Source organism: Rhinolophus ferrumequinum, chromosome 15, assembly GCF_004115265.2.
Source record: "Rhinolophus ferrumequinum isolate MPI-CBG mRhiFer1 chromosome 15, mRhiFer1_v1.p, whole genome shotgun sequence".
Taxonomy (NCBI): Eukaryota; Metazoa; Chordata; class Mammalia; order Chiroptera; family Rhinolophidae; genus Rhinolophus; species Rhinolophus ferrumequinum.
In genome coordinates, this window is record NC_046298.1 from 18,019,403 (window position 1) to 18,037,794 (window position 18,392).

An 18,392-nucleotide genomic window follows, 5' to 3' on the forward strand; every position below is an offset into this window, starting at 1 on the left:
CTTCCGCTCACCCAGCCAAATCTCAGCACCCTTGCGCTTCTGGTTTACCTAGAGCATCACTGGACTGCATGTTCCTCAAGCTGACAGAACCCCCTCTGGGTGACAGTGGCCAAGGTCTTGCTGAACTTCGGGGTGCTGGGTTCCTGGTGCTTGTTCATTGAACCCAAATGCCTTATCCTGGGAAAGAAAGCCAAATGAACACCTTTCTCTTTTTACCCCATTTTTGAACCCACATCTGGCTCTGTCACTGTCTAACTTCTGAGGAAAGGACTCAGCGACTGGACGTGGGAGGGCTGGTAGCTGCTACCCCCACATGAGAACCTCTCTAGAAAGGAGAGGCCTGTTCTCCCCCAGGACTTGGAGGCATCTCAAGTGCTAGACAGAGAGGCACCATCCCAGGCTTTCCTCTTCCCCAATTTCAGTAACCCCACTTTTGCTGGTTGAAGAGCATCTAAGTTCGAAATTACATTTCTTTTACCAGGAAACCTTAAACCTGTGTTGGAGACGAGAAGGAGGTTGGTCTTGCCCAGGGTTCTGACCTCAGACACTCACATTACCTTTAGCAAGTCTTTGCTCCCCTGGAATTGTGTACAAGAGCGCATGTGTAATTTTCTGAGGAGATTCCGCCCCCAAATTTGGGAACCATAGCATATTCCCCACTCTCCTCCACCCCCCAGTACAGGTCCATTCAGAAATTCTTCAGACTCTTGTCCAACCCAGTAGTGGGGACAGGCCTGATGGTACACCTGGGCACAGGCAAGGGAAAATGGGGTGTTAGGCCTGCTTTCTTATCCCAAGCTGTGTGGCCTGAGGCAAGTTATCTGGTCCCAGCTCCTTAGCCTTGGGGCTCTAACTGTCTTACATGTGGGAAGTGCCTCCATGGCCCTTAAGTTATGAGGAGGTAGACTGCTGTTTGGTCAGTTAGAGGGCAGGGCTGGAGAGCTCAGCTACCATCCTGGGTGTCTTGCTTGAGGCTGGCTGCCTTCTCACAACGAGCCCCATCTTGTTGTAGCTTCAGGCAGAGAGAAAAGACAGCTACTTGTGGGCTTTCCACACACAAGCCAGAACAAGATGCCAAGCCGACACCCTGCCCTTTCCTTGTGAAGTCGGCTTCAGCCTGGGCTTCCCACCAAGGCTTCAGGACCTGCTATTTTCTTGTCTTTTATGGTCTTCCGCTTCCAGAATTCTCCTGCATTCCCAGACTGGGACTCAATCACACTTCAACTGGTTTGCCCCTGCCTTTGGCCTCTGATTCAGTAATTTGCAAGCTTGACTGAGTATCAGAATTGCCTAGGGAGCTTTCTAAATTTTTATCATAGTCCCCTTTGTATATATTATTTTATATTATTTATGTAGAATTGGGCTGGTTGGGATTTTACATTAATACATGAATATATGTTTACTGTAAAAGCCATGGTTTTCTTTTTTCTTTTTTCTTTTTTTTAAGGAGGGTGCAGCTCACAGTGACCCATGTGGGGATCGAACCAGCAACCTTGGTACTATTAGCACCACTCAAACCAACTGAGCTAACCTGCCACCCATGTTTTTCTTTTTTAAAAGCCATGTTTTTCAATCAAATATGTAGCACTCACTATGTGACGTGCCCCTCTTAGCATATTATATATATTAGCTTGTTTAATCATCATGATAAGCCTTGAAAGGTACTATTATCCCCATTTTACAGATGAGGAAACTGAGGCCAGAGAGGCTAAGTAATTTGCTCCAAATCACACAACTAGTGAATATCAGAGCTTGGATTCAAATCTCAGCAGCTTGAGCTTTAACTGCTGAATTCTGCTGCCTCTCAATAGAAGCAAATTAGAAATAAACACATGAAAGTTCTTCTCTTCTTCAGTTCTACTCCCTAAGGATAAGCAAAGTTAATGGCTTGTGACTCCTACATTCACATCTACAGTGTGAATCCTTGTAGACCTTTTTCTTTACCAAACACTTATGGATGCATACTGGAATTTTTAAAACAAGAATTGGACTATGCAGGGTGGCTGGTTAACTCAATTGGTTAGAGTGTGGTACTGGTAGCACCAAGGTTGCCGGTTCGATCCCTGCATGGGCCACTGTGAGCTGCACCCTCCTTAAAAAACAAACAAAAAAACAGTTGAACCAGGCATGCAAACGTCATTCTGCAACTTGCTTTTCTAACTCACGAAGTCAGGCATCTTTCCAGATTGCTAAATACACATCTATCTTGTTCTTTAACAGCTCTGTGGTCTACATGGTGGATATGATTTATGTAGCTAACCCCTTTTTTATTTTTTACAGATGTGGAGGTGGGGAGGGGTTAACATAAAAATGGTAAAGTGTTTGGAGTTTTAGACATCTTACTGTAAAGAATCACCTTATTAGGAAAGACTGCTGTAGAATGATGATCGAATGAGTTGTTCATCTTAACCCCATCCAGATAAATGAAGCTTGTATGTTTGAATAATACCTTTAAGGCACGCTTTGCTGTAAGCTTCATAAGGTTACTCTACCATTTAAAAATCATTCATTTTTGTACTATCCATTGTTTTATGTCTTAATTATCTATTTCAGAAGCATTTAAAATCACCAAAAGAAAATTTTAAATTGTGTAACTCAGAAGAACACTGTCATATTTATTAGCATTCACGTTGCTTTTCTTCAGTGTTGAGAGCTTGAGAATGTGACATTCAGTCAAAGCAAAAATATATTTTTTCTTGTTTTCTTTAGATTTCAAAGTCTAGTTAGCCAGCATTGTGCTGAATAAAAGTTGATCTCCATTCTGAAAGAGAATACACATTTCTGCTCTTCCCGTCAAGAGGAGCTTATGGGTTTTTTCTGAAGCCAAATTTTGTTGGAACAAACAGTCTAGTACAGGGTGGTTATACTGATATAAAAGCTGGAATCTTGAAAACCTCAGAAAGTGTCTAAGTCTCGTGATGTAAGACTGACATTCTCGTATGAACATGAGTGAAGTATATGTGTGTGGGGTGAGGGAGCTCCGGGGATGCTTACAATTCATTAGTCTCTCCCGTTTTGAAATCATGTAACTCTTTACACTTTTTCTTAGTTTGAGAGATTGGCATTTTTTGAAACTTTGCATACAAAGTGAGACTTAATATTTATGGCACCATTTCAAATTCCTATAATTGAAGTTTGCATAAAATATAACTGTATTACAATGTAGAGAGTGCCTGAGCTGGAGTTCCAGAGCCACTGTGCCTGGGTTAATCTGTTTGTCCACTTACCGTGTTTCCCCGAAAAGAAGACCTAGCTGACCATCAGCTTTAATGCGTCTTTTGGAGCAAAAATTAATATAAGACACGGTCTTATATATTATATAAGACACGGTATAATATAATAAGATATAATGTAATGTAATACTGAGTATAATACCGGGTCTTATTAATTTTTGCTCCAAAAGACGGATTAGAGCTGATGGTCTGGCTAGGTCTTATTTTCAGGGAAACACGGTAACTATGGAAACTTAGGTAAGTTGCTTAATTTGTGTACCTCAATTTTCTCATTTGTAAAAGGATAATAATGGGGGTCTCGTAAGGCTGTAGTGAGGATTAAATGAGTTAGTTTATGAAAAACGTATAGTAAATAAATGTTAAGCGTTAGTGGTGGTAATAATAGTATTGTTACAGCTGGACAAGTTTGTATTCATATTATTTTAGAATGCATTCCTAGAAGCAAAAGTGCTGGGTGGAAGGACTTTCGTAGTTCATTCAACAATTATTGAATACCTACTTTGTATCAGGCACTGTTCACATTTTAGAAACTGAAAATTAATAATGGCTTGCATTGGTTGAATGCTTACTGTTACACAGCTTAAGTATAAAGTGACTGTGCTCATGGTAGCAAGGCCAATGTACAGTCCTTTTACCCACCAGACTCTGAATTGCTCTCTGAAGGTGGGAATCAGTGAGCCACACAGCACACCTCATGCTGAGCTTTGAGTCAGCCATGCTGCAGGCTCCCAGAGTGTTATGGAGTGTAGCCCAGCTTGGGATTCTCTCTGGGAGTTATAAGGAAGGACCCAGCTCCCAAGAGAAAGGAGGAGCCTGGGTAATGTAGCTCTTTCAAAGTGCTTTCTGCAGAGAGGTAAAGCTAACTCCCCTAGAAAGAATTGCTTTCTCCTCAGCAACATGAGGTTATCACATAACTTTTCTAGTTGAGGGGATCACAACACCTCATTTCGATTGCATATCAAATAAATTTTTTATTGTGGAAAAACTGGCAAATAAGCAAAATGGAGGTGACTACCCATAAAGGACCTTTGTCTGTTCAAATGAACATTTTCAGTAGATCTTCTGGGTCCATTTACCTAATCAAGTCTTTGTTGCGCGTGTCTGAACTGAGGGAGAGGACCTGAGCCGCACTGCTTTGCTGCTCTGCAGCTTACCCTCCAGCCCTACTCCCCTAAAAATCCAGCTTCCTCTTCTACTTTGGTGGGTTGGAGAAGGGCTCCTGCTGAGGGCCTCAAATGCCCCGTGGGCCCCATTAGCAGGGATTCAGGTCCAGAGTGAACTGTGCATAGATGGGGGTCATCTGCCAGGTGTAGCCACACTCCGCCAGAGTCATGCTGTCGTTCAGCACTGGTCGTCTTTGTAAAGCTGCTGATGGGCTGGCGGCCCCTGGAGAATGCCTTCCACCAAGCGCGTCAGCTCCAGCAAAGGGTTTGACTTCTTGGTGTCCTCGAAGATTGTGATCTTGTGGCGAATCATGACGAACACCTCCGTGGCTGTGGGTCTGCTAACTGTAATCTCTGCTTTCAGGAAGAAGTCTTATTTCTTGGAGGGCGCCAAATGGCTCTGGCAGGGAATGTGGAGCGGGCTTGAGCCATTTACCTCCCAGCAACTGGGGGGTGGTTCCCAGGGCAACCAAATGGCTTCAAGCCCCTTGGCTCCCCATGCGCCTGGTAGTGTCCACCCCACTCCCGCCCCGCCCCTGCCTTCCCAGCATGCCTTGTGGCTTTGCCCCCGTGGCCTGCTCTGGCTGGTCCTGCTCGCCCTCCACCAACTAAGGCTTTTGCTTGGAAGATCATTAGTTCTGGGGAGAGCCGGTCTCCCTTGCTGGTGCCAAGGCCCAGCTCCATCTCTCTCTCTCTCTTAAAGTATTAATATTTTATGTTATAATTGTCAGGCATAGGCTATAAACTATAAATGGCTGTTTTGTGACCTCCTCCTTTGCAGAGCACTGTTTTTCCTTAATTGGTTTTCTTTTATGACTTTTAAGGCTATAGATTAGACATTTGAGCGACTTGTAGCACATAATTAAGAATGCTGTTGAAAGTTATGTTGTTGAGGCTTTTTTTTTTTTCCTTAGACATTATTTAAGCAACAGTCGTGAACATCCTTGCAGTTATCTGGGATGATTTTCTGGTACAATTTCTGAGTCGAAGGGCTTGTTTAAGGCTTAATTATCAGAAGGTTATGCTAATATATGTTCCTCCACCCCCTAACAATATATAGCAGCACCCATTTTCCAAATATTCCACAACACTTGTCCTTTTCATTTGTGTTTAGTAAGAAAACTTAGTAAGAGAACTTTTCTTCTATATGTAGTATGCAACTCCACATACTTTCCCGTTGCACCTTTCTATCCCAATCCCTAAGAGAAGGTAGTGATAGCTATAAGGACGGATTTGTTTGCTTTATGAGCTAGGTATGTCCCTAAACCAAGCTAGATGGAGCCTTCTTTCACAGTCTCTCCCACATCCCCCACAAGCTGCCCTTTGGTCACAACACCTTCAAACACTCTTTCTTCCCTTGTAGTCAGAATGCCCAAATATCAGTAGGGAAATTGGCCAGCATTGATCACTTGAAGGACGTTTGTCGCCAGAGAAATGGAGGTTTTATTTTGCCAAAACATCCAGTAAGGTTGGACATTGGGCCTGTATAAGTACCTATGTGTCATGGCTGAGAAGACAAGCTCCTGACCTTCAGCGGTGTTCCCTTGAGAGTTTGGAGGTGTCTAGGCAATTCCAACCTAAAAGCAGGCTAGAACGAGTCCTTACCCCGGTATCCATCAGTTCTTATAAGTCTATTTAAAAAGCTTTTTTTGCAACAGCACTAGTACCCCAGGGACTCTTTTTGCCCAGTTTTATTATAGTGGCGCCAGCTCAGGATTTGAGGCCAGGCTTGGCAGGACGGTCTTCAGAGAGGAGCTTTGAGCACAGGCCAGGGACTCCTGGTTCCACTGGATGTCTTTCTATCTACTGAAGATACACAGAATTCTGATTTTTTAAAAATGAATTTCTCTAGAAGCAGTCTCAGGTTACTAACTCCCTTCCCCAACAATGTTCTAGGAATTGTGTATTTCGGCTCAGTGCTGAAAGCTATCCATTTATATTGGTATAAATACCTACCTTTCTATCAGGTTCATTGACTTTGTGATTCAGAATCTCTGTGGGAGAAACTGAGTCTGAAGCCGTCAAATGACTTTGTTTCAGGTCCCAGGTGGGTGTTGAGGTCTCTTCTCAGTCATAAGATCTGAACCGTTGCCCCATGTGCTCACCAACTTGCCCCAGAGTTGACACAAGCCCATGCATGCCTCTGTAACTTGGCCAAGATTTGAGGCCGTGTGGAGCTAGACGGCAGTCAGGAATGGGAATCGGCTTACTCCACTGGCTGTTAAAAGGTGGGATAGAAGGGGTACGAGTGATGATGAAACCTGGTTTCAGATCCATTCCATTTTGAAATCAGTGATACAAGCCAGTGGTGCCAGGAAGCATCTGGGAGGAAGTTGTAATGACCTGCCCCAGGGCTTGCTGTTTACCAGTCTGTCTGACTCATGACTTGCAGAGAAACCTGCTCATGTTCCTACAGGTACCTCAGCCAGCTTCCCTGGGCAGGTCCGCTTGTCCATGGGATCTGCCTTCCCTCCTAAACCACAGAGTACCCCAAAAAACAGTCCTCTTCCGATGCAGACTGAGCCAGCTCCCTACTGTGCTCTTTGGTCCTGTATATTCCTCCCTTCGGTGCTTCATCCCTCAGGTAAAGCATACAAAGTATGGCTGGCTGTAGCTAAGCTCTTACCCCCTTTGAGAGACAGTTCCTCTATGGTAGAGAGAGAGGCCCAGACTTGAAGCCAGAAACCTAGGTTAATTGTGAGTCGGCTAAAGGTACTTTCTGTTGAAGGCTTACTCTGGGCCAGACACAGTTCTCAGTGCTGAGCGAACATTATCCCATTTAATAGCCAAAGTCTAGAAAACCTAAATGCCTCTCAGTAAGTGGTTAACTTTGTGTCATGATGCCATCTATAGAAGAGAACACTATGCAGCCACACAAAAAAAGCGATAAAAGATGAGGACACTCCTATGTATTGATACAGAACGATCTCTGTGACATATTTAATCCTCCAAACAACCTTACGAGGTATATAGGTAGTGTTCTTCCCATTTTCCAGATGAGGGAACAGCTTCTATATGCTCATACAATGTGGATTTGAAACCAGTCGTTCAGACTCCAAATCCCACATTCTTCATCACTTACCTGCCTTTAGGATTTGAAAGCTGGTCCTGCCACTTGCTTCTTGGTTGTGGGGCCTCACATAAGACCTCTCTGAAGCTGCTTCCTGTGGCTCCTCGACCCCAGGCAGCCTCTGGCTTCCTGAGTTGTCAGAATCCGAGTGGTAATGTCCCCGTCGCAGGTTATTTTTTGAGGATTTGGATAGGAAAACACTTAGCTGGGTGTCTCAGGTCTTTGAAGCTTGTTTCTGCCTGACTAGTGCCCCTTGGTTGTATTCTGCATCCAACTGAAGGTGGGTTGGAGCTAATGGGGTCAGGCCCGTGGGTGTAATGGGAATATGCAGCCTGAGCGAGCGGGAGGGGGGCACATCCGTGACTACTGGCTTCTTGATTGTTGGCGTTGTCTCCTCTAAGAATAGGTGGACAGCCCAGATGCCATGCTGCAAATATCGGAACCATAGAAGCATGGCAGTGTGCCAGCAAGCAGAGTCGTGAAGTATGTTGCACATTCCTTGGAGGCAGATTTTATAGACAGCAGGAAGACGGTTTCTGGGTTCCTGGCAGCTTTTAGAGTTTGGGGGATTAGGCTTCTGAGTAAGAAGGGAGTCAATCCATTAGCTTCCTGCTGGGTAACCTGGTAGGACAGGATTAGAGTGTTCACGGAAACTTTCTCATTAAGGGAAGTTACTGACAGACTTATCTGGGCAGCCCTCTGCTAGCCAGCTGAAGACCTTCCCTTAGAAAGAAGGCTGTTTTAAGAATGGAAAGAGGGCGGCCGGATGGCTCAGCTCCATTCTCAAGCTCTTGGCGGCAAGGTTGCAATTCCCGCATGGGATGGTGGGCTGCGCCCCCTGGAACTAAGACTGAAAACGGCGACTGGACTTGGAGCTGATGGGCCCTGGAGAAACACTGTTCCCCAATATTCCCCAATAAAAATTTAAAACAAAACAAAAAACTTACCCAGAACTGTGTATACTACTTAAAAAAAATGGAAAGAGTGACTATTCATTTTCAGAAGGGCATACACAAGAAAGTATCATCGCTGTTCCCTGGCTGCTAGGTTCAGATTTTTGGGCCACCTTCCAGACGTATTTTTCAAATACAATTTAAAAACACAAATTTTAGCATATTAGCATAGACTACATTGTTCTATATCTTTTTTTTAATTAACAGTAGATCTGTCGACTTTTCTATATCAATACACAGGCGTTTCCTCACCTTTTATAGCTTTTATGGCTGCATAGTGTTCTCTTGTAGAGATGATACAACACAAAGTTAACCACTTATTGATGGGCATTTAGGTTTTCTGGACTTTCGCTATTAAGTTAATACACTGTTGGATGGTTTGCTTGCTAGGTAGCTGAGGAACGGTGATTGTGAACAGAAGGCAGTATCCTATACTAATGTAAAGTGACTGGGGATAGATACCTTTGTGTTCTCCACTGCGTTCCCAGTATCTAGAAGAATGTTGGGAATGTAGGAGACAAGTAGTTCTTACGTGAGTGCCGGGTTGAAGAACGTGGCTTTAGAATCTGACCACCCCGGATTCTAATTCCACTCACCAGCTGTGTGACCTTGGGCAAATCATCTCTCTGAAACCGTTTCCTCATAAGGTGTAAGAGTCTGCATAAGGTTCTGGGGTTCATAAATGTGTGTTTTTGGGTTCTATCTTATGTGATATTCAAGGTGGCTCTGTAAAATCTAATTTCTATCTTCCAAATGAGAAAACCTAAATTCCTAATAAATTAATTCAAGTTCCACATGAATGTCCTGATGTTTCCAACTAACTGAGTTTTGAGGGACCTTTGCACGCATCCTTAACGCCGCTTGAAGCAACGCTGAATCACCTAGTGAGGTTAGGTATTCCCTTTAAGCTTCTTATTCCTGTTACATCAAGGAGAAAAGTATGTTTGGTCCTACTGCTCGAGTAGTTCTCTCAAACCAAGGGAAGGCAGGCCTCAGGTTAAAGCTTCAGTAAACAATTGATTCTGGGTCCAGAGAAGTCACGTGCTTTACCCAAGATCACCTAGCAAGTTAATGTCAGCATCTGCATAAGAATGGGGTCTGTTAATAGTATTAGCAGACCCTGCCATAATGCATTGTTTGTTAGTCCTTTACATTTATTCGCATTTAATTCTCACAACAACCCTATAAGAGGATACTATTATTATCCCCAAGTCTAGTGCTTTTTTCCAAATATGCTGCCTCTTTGGACATCTAAAAATCAACCCCTGTTATGTCCTTAGATGGAGAAAGAGAACAGGTAATGGGAGGTGGGCGGAGATAAGAAAACAAACTCTGGGATATATCAGAAAGACAACATAACCATAGTGGTTACGAAAATGACTCAGGTCTGGGTGACACTGACACCCAGAAAATGACAGTCTGGGTGAAAATGACAGTCTGGGTACCACTTCTAGCTCTTCCTTTTCCTAGGTTTGTGATTTGAGAGTTTAATTTGTTTAACCTCTCAATTTCCCAGTCTAGAAAACTGACATTAAAATCTACTCCATGGGGTGCTTGGTGAAGATTAAATAAGGAAGTATGAAAATGTTAGCTGTTAATATTTCATGAGGGGAAGGATTCCAGACTTGAGATTGATGTGTGTCGTATTAGTTTAAGACTGCTGTAACAAAGTAACACGTACTGAGGGGCTTAAAACAACATAAATGTATTTTCTCACAATTCTGGAGGCCAAAAGTCTGAGATCAAGGTGTTGAGCAGAGTTCGTTTCTTTCGAGGCCTCTCTCAGTTTGTTGATGACTGTCTTCTCCCTGTGTCTTTACATAGTCTTCCCTCTGTAACTTTTTTGTAACTTTTGTCCAAGTCAAAATTTTCTCCTTTTATAAAAACACTACTCATACTGGGTTAGGGCCCACCCTAATGACCTCTTTAACTTAATCACTCCTATTTCCAATTCTGAGGTACAGGAGGTTAGGACTTCAACATATGAGTTTGGGGAGGGAGGGTACAATTCCTGTTAAGAGAAAATTTGGACCTACCATAAAGAAAGAAAGAAGGAAAGGGAAACGCAAAAAAATTTTTGGTAACCCCAATCATTGGGAAAATGGATTTCCTTCCAGTCTTTTTTCTGTGCCTAGTTACATATGCTACATACGGAGTTCTACTTCTGCTTACTTTGTTTTACTCCATTGTAAACTAAGAACTTCGCTAGATAATTTTAAAAGCTCTACTATAAATATTATTTTGCATAACTGGATCAATATACTCCATGGAGTGTCCCATATATTAACTCTTGTCCTATGTTAAGATGATTTAACCTTTGCCACGTGTCATTCTTGGTCCTTCTAGCCCTAAAGCAAAGCAAGATTCCTCAGAAGAGGAGACTACGAAGCCATGTGTTGGAAGTAAAGGGTTGGGTCTCCCTGGGGATCTCCCTGACCCCTGGGACCCTCTGGAGCTGGAGCTAGATCCCTCTTTCCCTTCCTCCCACTGGCCAAGCATGTCACAGCGCAGGACTCCTCAGTGGGGATGTGATCAAGAAGGCAGGGCTGGTTTCTAAGCAATCTTCTCTTTCTCACCAGCACATTCCAGCCTTCCCACAAGGGATCCTGTGAGCTCTTGGGTTCTCTGGAGCTGGCACTGAGCTCTGGGGAGTGGAAGGCAGTCTGTATGCTTTTAAGCCCCCTTTTGCCGCCTTCCATTCACTAACCCCTTTCCCCAAATGATGGCCAATGTCTTAACTTCTTTTACCTAGCTTAATTTGCCTGTGTTTAAACTTTGTGTCAATGGAATCATGCATAAGTCCCCTTTTGTATCTGGCTTCTGTTATGCAGCCATATGTTTGTAAGGTTCATCCATGTTGTCGCACGTCCTTGTAGTTGATGCATTTCATTATGTGAATATACTACAATGTTTCTATTCTACCTCATATTTGGGCTGTTTCCAGTTTTCATCTATTATAAACAGTGCTGCTATGAACATTATAATACGTGTCTTTTGGTCAGGTATTTTTGTTGGGTCTGTACCTCAAATTGGAATTGCCGGGTCTTTGGGAATGTGTATATTGAGCTTCAGTTAATACTGCCCAATAGTTTCTCCAAATGTCCCATTTTACACTCCCACGTCAGACTTCTGCTTTTTTTTTTTTTAATTGAGGTAAAATAATATAACATAAAATTGACCATCTTAACTGTTTTAAAGTAAACAGTTAGTTCTGTGGTATTAACACATTCATAATGTTGTGCAGCCATCACTACCATCCAGCTCCAGAACTTTTGCATCATCCCAAACAGAAACTCTGTGCCCATTAAACAATAACTTCTCCCCAGCCCAGCCCCAGTAACCTCTATTCTACTTTCTCCATTAATTTGACTACCGAGGTACCTCATATAAGCAGAATCATATACTATTTGTCCTTTGGTGACTGGCTTATTTCACTTAACATAATGTTTTCAAGGTTCATCATATTGTAACATGTATCAGAACTTTATTCCTTTCAAAGGCTGAATAATATTCTGTTGCATGTATAAACCACGTTTTGTTTGTTCATCTCTTAATGGACACTTGGGTTGTTTCTACCTTTTGGCTGTTGCGAATAATGATGCTATGAAAATGTGTGTATAAGTATCCGCTTTCAATTATCCGCTTTCAATTATTTTGGGTATCTCGTACACCTAGAAGTGAAATTGCTGGATCAAGTGGTCATTTTCTGTACTTCCCTTTTGAGGAACCTCCAGACTTTTTCACAATGGCTGCACCATTTCACATTCCCAATGCATGAAGGTTCCAATTTTTTCACACCTTGCCAGCACTTACTTTATTTCCTCCATTTGTGTGGGGTTTTTTTTAATGGCCATCCTAGAAGGTGTGAAGAGGTATCTCATTGTGATTCTGATTTGCATTTCCCTAATGACTAAGGATACTGAGCGTCTTTTCATATGCTAGGGCCCTTTGTATATCTTCCTTGGAAAAATGTCCTTTCAAATCCTTTAGGAGTTCTTTATATATCCTGGATACTAATCCTTTGGAATTCTACTTTTTTAAATACTGTACTCATACACTGTTTGAATACTTGATCCTGTTCACCTTACTTTTGTAGTTAAAAAACACCTCATTTGTTATCCGTATGCTTAGGAAGTGTTTTTTGAAATAAACTTCATCATAGTTATCTGAGACTAAAGGACAGTTTTTCTAAAAAGGGCAGTTGGGAGACCTTCCCCTGCTATTTCCATGGCACAGCACAGCCTAGGGCAACGATGGGCACTGGTGTCTGGGCCAGCAGGGGGACCCTCTGGGTCAGTGGTGCTGGTCGGCCCGGTGTGGCCGCTGGCGGGTTCCCTGATTGTGTGCTTTGGCCACAGGAAGGCCGGGGAGGAACACCGCTTGTGAGTGCTCGGTGTCGGGCCAGCCTGGCCTCTGAACCTCAGTTTTCTCATCTTTGCAAAGGGGCTGACACCTACCATGGTAGGATAGTTGTAAGGATGAAATGGGCCCAGTCTCTGGCTTGGTGAATGGTAGTTATTAATTCAGAATGCTTGTTTAAAGGGTGGCCAAGCAGGGGTCTTCCGAAGGGGTGTGACAAACTGAAACAAGCAGAAGTGGTCCAGAGAAGCTGTGTGCTGACCATGTAGCAGGATGCGTATTGCATGTAGGTAGGCTCCTGGTTTTTATATAGAGATGCTAAAAGTCTTTTGCCTCCAGCTGTGACCTTAGGTCACCCCTGTGTCTCATGAGGCTACCGGGGGCTAATGTCACTCTGTCTATGATCTTGGTGTTCTGGCCTAATGAACAAAGAAAGGGATGTGGCCCACAAACTGACCCCAGAGTGGTCCTTCCTTTAGAGATCAAACTTGGAAGCCCAGTCTGACACGCGTATTTAGTCACACTGCTGCTCAGAGGAAGTAAGCAAAGTCTCCTTCTGCAGGGGCCTGTGGACTTGTTTCCTGTGGGTAGCTTCCAGAACTTCCTAATACTCTTTCTCCTTTCCCACAGGACTTTTCGTGGGTTGCCCTGGGCAAGAGTTGGCCCCGCTTAGCACTGACGATGACTTCACTGTGCTGAATGACAGAACAGCCCAAGTAAGACACCATGTTCATTGCAGGATGGAAGAAAGATGTTTGTCATGCATGCTGAGACTGCCACCTTATCCCTTCAAAGGAGGCAGTGTTAGCCTTCAGTTGCCCACAGCCGTGGGCATGGTACTGATGTAAGCAGTGTAGTGCTTGCAGCTGCCCAGTAGGGGCGGCAGAGAGCTACCCCGTGAGTAACGGTCCAATGCCCTTGTCCTTTGGATTCCCTCTGGCACCTCTCCTTTCCCGCATCATCTGGGTAAACCCCAAGTGAAGGAAATTCCAACACAGGACTGCCAATCCCATGAGCCTCTGGGAAGATGGGCCTGAGGCACTTGGCCATACATCTCTGTTTCTTTTAATTTTTTGAATAGCTAATATCTACATGGTTCAAAAATAAGAAAAATATTTAAAAGTTAAGCAGTGAATAATCTCCCCTTGTTTTTCTCCATCTGCCCAATGCCCTTTCCACCCCTCCAAGAGAAAATACAGATAATCACTATTACCAGTTTCTTTCCTTCTGGAGTTTAATTATATATGTGTTATGTATTTACTTATATTTTATATATATACAAATACAAAAATATACTCTCTTACCTCCTTTTATGCAAAAGCTAACATACTTGTACTATTCACATGTCTGCACCTTCTTTTTGAATATATATCAGTACACTGCTTATCCCTTTCCACAGAAAACCACCATTATTAGTTTCTTCTGTATCCCACCAGACTTTGTCTGTGTATAAGCAAATATGAATATATGGTTTATTTTTTCACCTTTTTACACAAAAGATGGAATAGTGCCTGACACATAATAAGCACTATGCAAATGTTTGTTACATAAAATACTAAGTATTAAGCTATTACCTTGTTCTTTTCATTTAACACTATATATCAAAGGTCTTTCCATGTCAGCACAGAGAGCTTCCTTAGTCCTCATTTTTAGATCTGCATAGTATTCCACTAGATAGAAATACTACAGAATATTTAATCAGTCCTCCTCTGTAAGGGAATGCTTAGATTATTCCAAGTTTTCTTTTGCAATAGATTCATGTAGGTCTCTCCTCATCCTTAACTCATAGATGAGAGGATGTTAAGTATATTCCAGTTGTTTTGGGTATCTGGGTTAAGAGATCTTCTCTCCTTGCAGGAAAGGAAGGCATTAAAGATTTCCTCCTCCAAACGTATCTTACGAAGACGCAAGAGAGAATGGGTGGTCCCGCCAATATCTATCCCTGAGAATGGCAAGGGTCCCTTCCCCCAGAGGCTGAATCAGGTATGAGTGTGCCTCCTCCCGGGGAGTCATTGGTGGCTGCAGGGACCCTCATCTAAAAGCCTGAATAGGAGGTTTCTTTCTACTGAGCACTGGGGCCTACAGAGGAAAGCCTCTCAATGGAAGCAGTTTCTGATAAGGCAGTGCCTCTCCACCCCTCCCCACGGAGGGTTCTTTGCTCCAATCATGAGATATTTGTCCCTTTGTCAGGTGCCATTTTCTTTTGCTTCCAGCTCAAATCTAATAAGGATAGAGGCACCAAGATTTTCTACAGCATCACAGGGCCTGGGGCAGACAGCCCCCCTGAGGATGTCTTTGCCATAGAGAAAGAAACAGGCTGGTTGCTATTGAAGGTGCCCCTGGACCGGGAGAAGATTGCCAAGTATGAGGCAAGTAACTTGAGCATCCAAAGAGAAGCAGGGCCCCAGGGCCTGATGGGGAGGGTGGCGTCAGGCTGACCCCAGACCTCTGTACCCACAGCTCTTTGGCCATGCTGTGTCAGAGAATGGTGCCTCAGTGGAAGAGCCCATGAACATCTCCATCATTGTGACAGACCAGAATGACCACAAGCCCAAGTTCACCCAGGATGTCTTCAGAGGGAGTGTCTTGGAGGGGGTACTACCCGGTAAGAGGACTGGGGAGGGGACAGCTATAGAAGACAGCTAACTTCGGGAACCTCCCGGAGGTCAGCCCAGACCCTTAAAGGCTGGAAGAACCCTCCACACCAGACTTCCTTGGGTGTGCAACAGGTCACCTAGGGTCTTATGTAAAGTCCAGATTCCCGCCAACTCCACCCTAAAATCCCTGAGTAGGAATGATGCTGGAGTAGAGATCTGAAATCTGATTATTTGAAAATTTACCAGAAGCCTCAGATGATCACCCAGGTTTGGGTACCACTAGTTTTGGAGCTGCAAAGATCTACATTTGAATTTTGATTTTGCCTCTTGATTTTACCTGACGTGACCCTAGACAAGTTCTTAACCTCTGAGCCTCAATCTGCACATCTGAAAATGGTAATAATATCAACCTTAAAGAATTGTGGAGATTAGAAACAGCACACATACTGTTACATGATATGAAGCACCTGACTTGAGATTCTTTGGGAAATGGCAGCTGCAAGAAAAGCAGGAGAGGCTGAGAGGTGTTGGAACATGATTTATTGGTGAGCGGAAAATAAATTGCCATGACTGGAGAAGAGGGTGGGAAGGGCCAGCAAAACACTAGGAAAATAGGTACATATTAATCAATGTCTCAAACACTTGCTATGGAAAGGGGTTCCTCCTTCTCCTTCCTCTCTGAGTTGTGGGCAATCCACATACAGAAGTGTTATTAAATTGCCAATAACAGAAATTCCCAAAAGAAAAACAGTACCTTAAACAAGATAAAAGCTTTTTTTTTCCCCACTTATAGTCTTACCGAGGTGGTCACTGGTCAGGCCAGGCTGGAATAGTACTTTAAAGTGCTGAAGTACTTTAAAGTGCTGAAGACCTAGACTCCTTCTGTCTCATTGCTCTTCTGTTTTGGCTTGGTTCCCAAGATTACCTCGTGGTTGCTGCTGGAGCTCTAGACATTACATCTAGGAAGAGGGAAAGGGTGGGAAGAATAAGCCCCATACTTGGAAAACCACTTCCCCCAAAGTTGTGTGTCCCATTTGTGAGAATTTAGTGTCATGGCCACAGCTCGCTGCAAGAAGGGATCGGGAATAGTCTTTGTTCCAGGTGAGCCTGTACCCAGCCTAAAATGATTATGAGGATTATGTCTCCGAGAAAGAAAGGGAAAATGGAAAATGGGCACTAACCACCAGTCTGTGTCACAAAGTGGAAGATGGGTCCAAGCTGATGAGCAGGAAGGAGTCTCTGAGAGTTCAGAAGTGGGCAAGGCTGGAATTAGAGCTGCGAGGGAAGGGGGCGCACTCACCCCTTCTCCCCCTCCAGGTACTTCTGTAATGCAAGTGACAGCCACAGATGAGGACGATGCCATCAACACCTACAATGGGGTGGTTGCTTACTCCATCCATAGCCAGGAGCCAAAGGACCCGCATGAGCTCATGTTCACCATCCACCGGAGCACAGGCACCATCAGCGTCATCTCCAGTGGCCTGGACCGGGAGGTGAGTGACCCTGAGGGAAAGTGCTGCTACCCAGGCCTGCCCAGGCGGGGGCCTGACACAGCAGAGGCCCCTGTCCCTGCCCCCATCCCCGGCAGTGGGGACCCAAGTCAGCTGGCAATGGCTGCTGTTACGTTTCCATGTTGGTGTCCCTCAGCTCCCTTGGGCCAGTGGCACGCTGCCAAACAATCTCGTTAAGGCTGAGGAGGCAGCTGTAAAATGCAGACGTTTGATATTTTCTGTAGGTTTTCTCATTTCCTTTCGGAACGGCTCACTTAGTATGCACATGGCCCAGATTTGTCCCTTGTGTGCCACAAAGTAGAATTAGCTGCATGGATATTGGAGTTGCCTCCTGTTCCCTAATTAATACCTTTGACTAAATCCCTGCTCAAAGCTCTCATTCTGTATGCGACCAGGCTCAGGGGCATTGCCCAGGCTACACCCGACAGGCCCAGGAATTCTGTTTGGTCCTGCAGTTCCCCTCCCCCTCCACCTTTTGCTTCTGTTCTTTTAGGAAATGGGTCAGCAGTGGGTCGGGGAGTCAAGAGAAATTTGTGAGAAGGATATTCTCCCTCCACATTCTCCCAAGGCTGTGCCTCCAAAAGCCCAGGCTGAGGGACCCTCAGCCTGAACTCACAGTGGCCTTCCACTCTCCTTTTCTCCCCAGAAAGCCCCCGAATACACACTGACCATCCAGGCTACAGACATGGATGGGGACGGCTCCACCACCACGGCAGTGGCCATAGTGGAAATCCTCGATGCCAATGATAACGCTCCCGTGTTTGATCCCCAGAAGGTAATGCTCCTTCCTTCCTTCTTACCTCATCAGACGATGAAGGACTGGGGTTTTCCTTTCTAATGAAACTCCAGAACCAGCCTACACTGCTTCAGGTCCCAGTCCCACCACTTACTAGCTGTGTGACCTTAAGCAAACTACCTAACCTCTCTGTGCCCCATTTCCTAATCTGTGGAATGGGGATAATGATAATACCTGCTTCATTGTTCTGAGTTTTAAATGAAATAATCCACATAACACAATCCCTGGTACATAATAAGTGCTGGATAGGAAAATCTTTGATGATAAGAAAACTTCCAATTTACTTTGCACATCTACCGGCCCACCTTCCCCCAGTGAATGCTTTTACGCCTCTGGTGACAGAGGACATGGTGCTAGTCAAGATGACACCTACTCCCCTACTATCTTTAGGCAACTCTGGCTGCCGAACATTATATAGGCCTGATTAAAATTTGCTCTCAGCAGCTGATTTCTCAGTCTTTGCCATCTGTTCCAGAACTTCCAGAAAATTTCCTGGTCAGTGCCCCAGGGCAATCAGGCACCTAGCCCTTCTTGCTACCTTCTTATCTCAACTAGATAGGTGGCTACACCTGCTGGGGGTTGGTACCCAGACCAATGACATGCTTGGAGCATTAGGCTACTGGGTGTAAGGAAAGCAGGCCCAAGACTACAGTGGTCAGTCCCAGCAGCCATGAGGCTGATTCTCAGGGAGGGCACCCTGCATGGGTGTG

At 44.4% G+C, this 18,392-nt stretch overlaps 1 protein-coding gene across 1 annotated transcript in view; it reads left to right on the forward strand.

Moving 5' to 3' along the window:
* The window catches only part of CDH3 (cadherin 3), a 39,616-nt gene that overhangs the window by 7,734 nt on the left and 13,490 nt on the right, over positions 1 to 18,392 (forward strand). The window contains exons 4-9 of the mRNA XM_033127028.1: positions 13,409 to 13,494; positions 14,636 to 14,761; positions 14,992 to 15,147; positions 15,239 to 15,383; positions 16,693 to 16,868; positions 17,533 to 17,661. Coding sequence (XP_032982919.1) covers positions 13,409 to 13,494; positions 14,636 to 14,761; positions 14,992 to 15,147; positions 15,239 to 15,383; positions 16,693 to 16,868; positions 17,533 to 17,661 — 818 coding nt within the window. The remainder of the gene's footprint in view (positions 1 to 13,408; positions 13,495 to 14,635; positions 14,762 to 14,991; positions 15,148 to 15,238; positions 15,384 to 16,692; positions 16,869 to 17,532; positions 17,662 to 18,392) is intronic.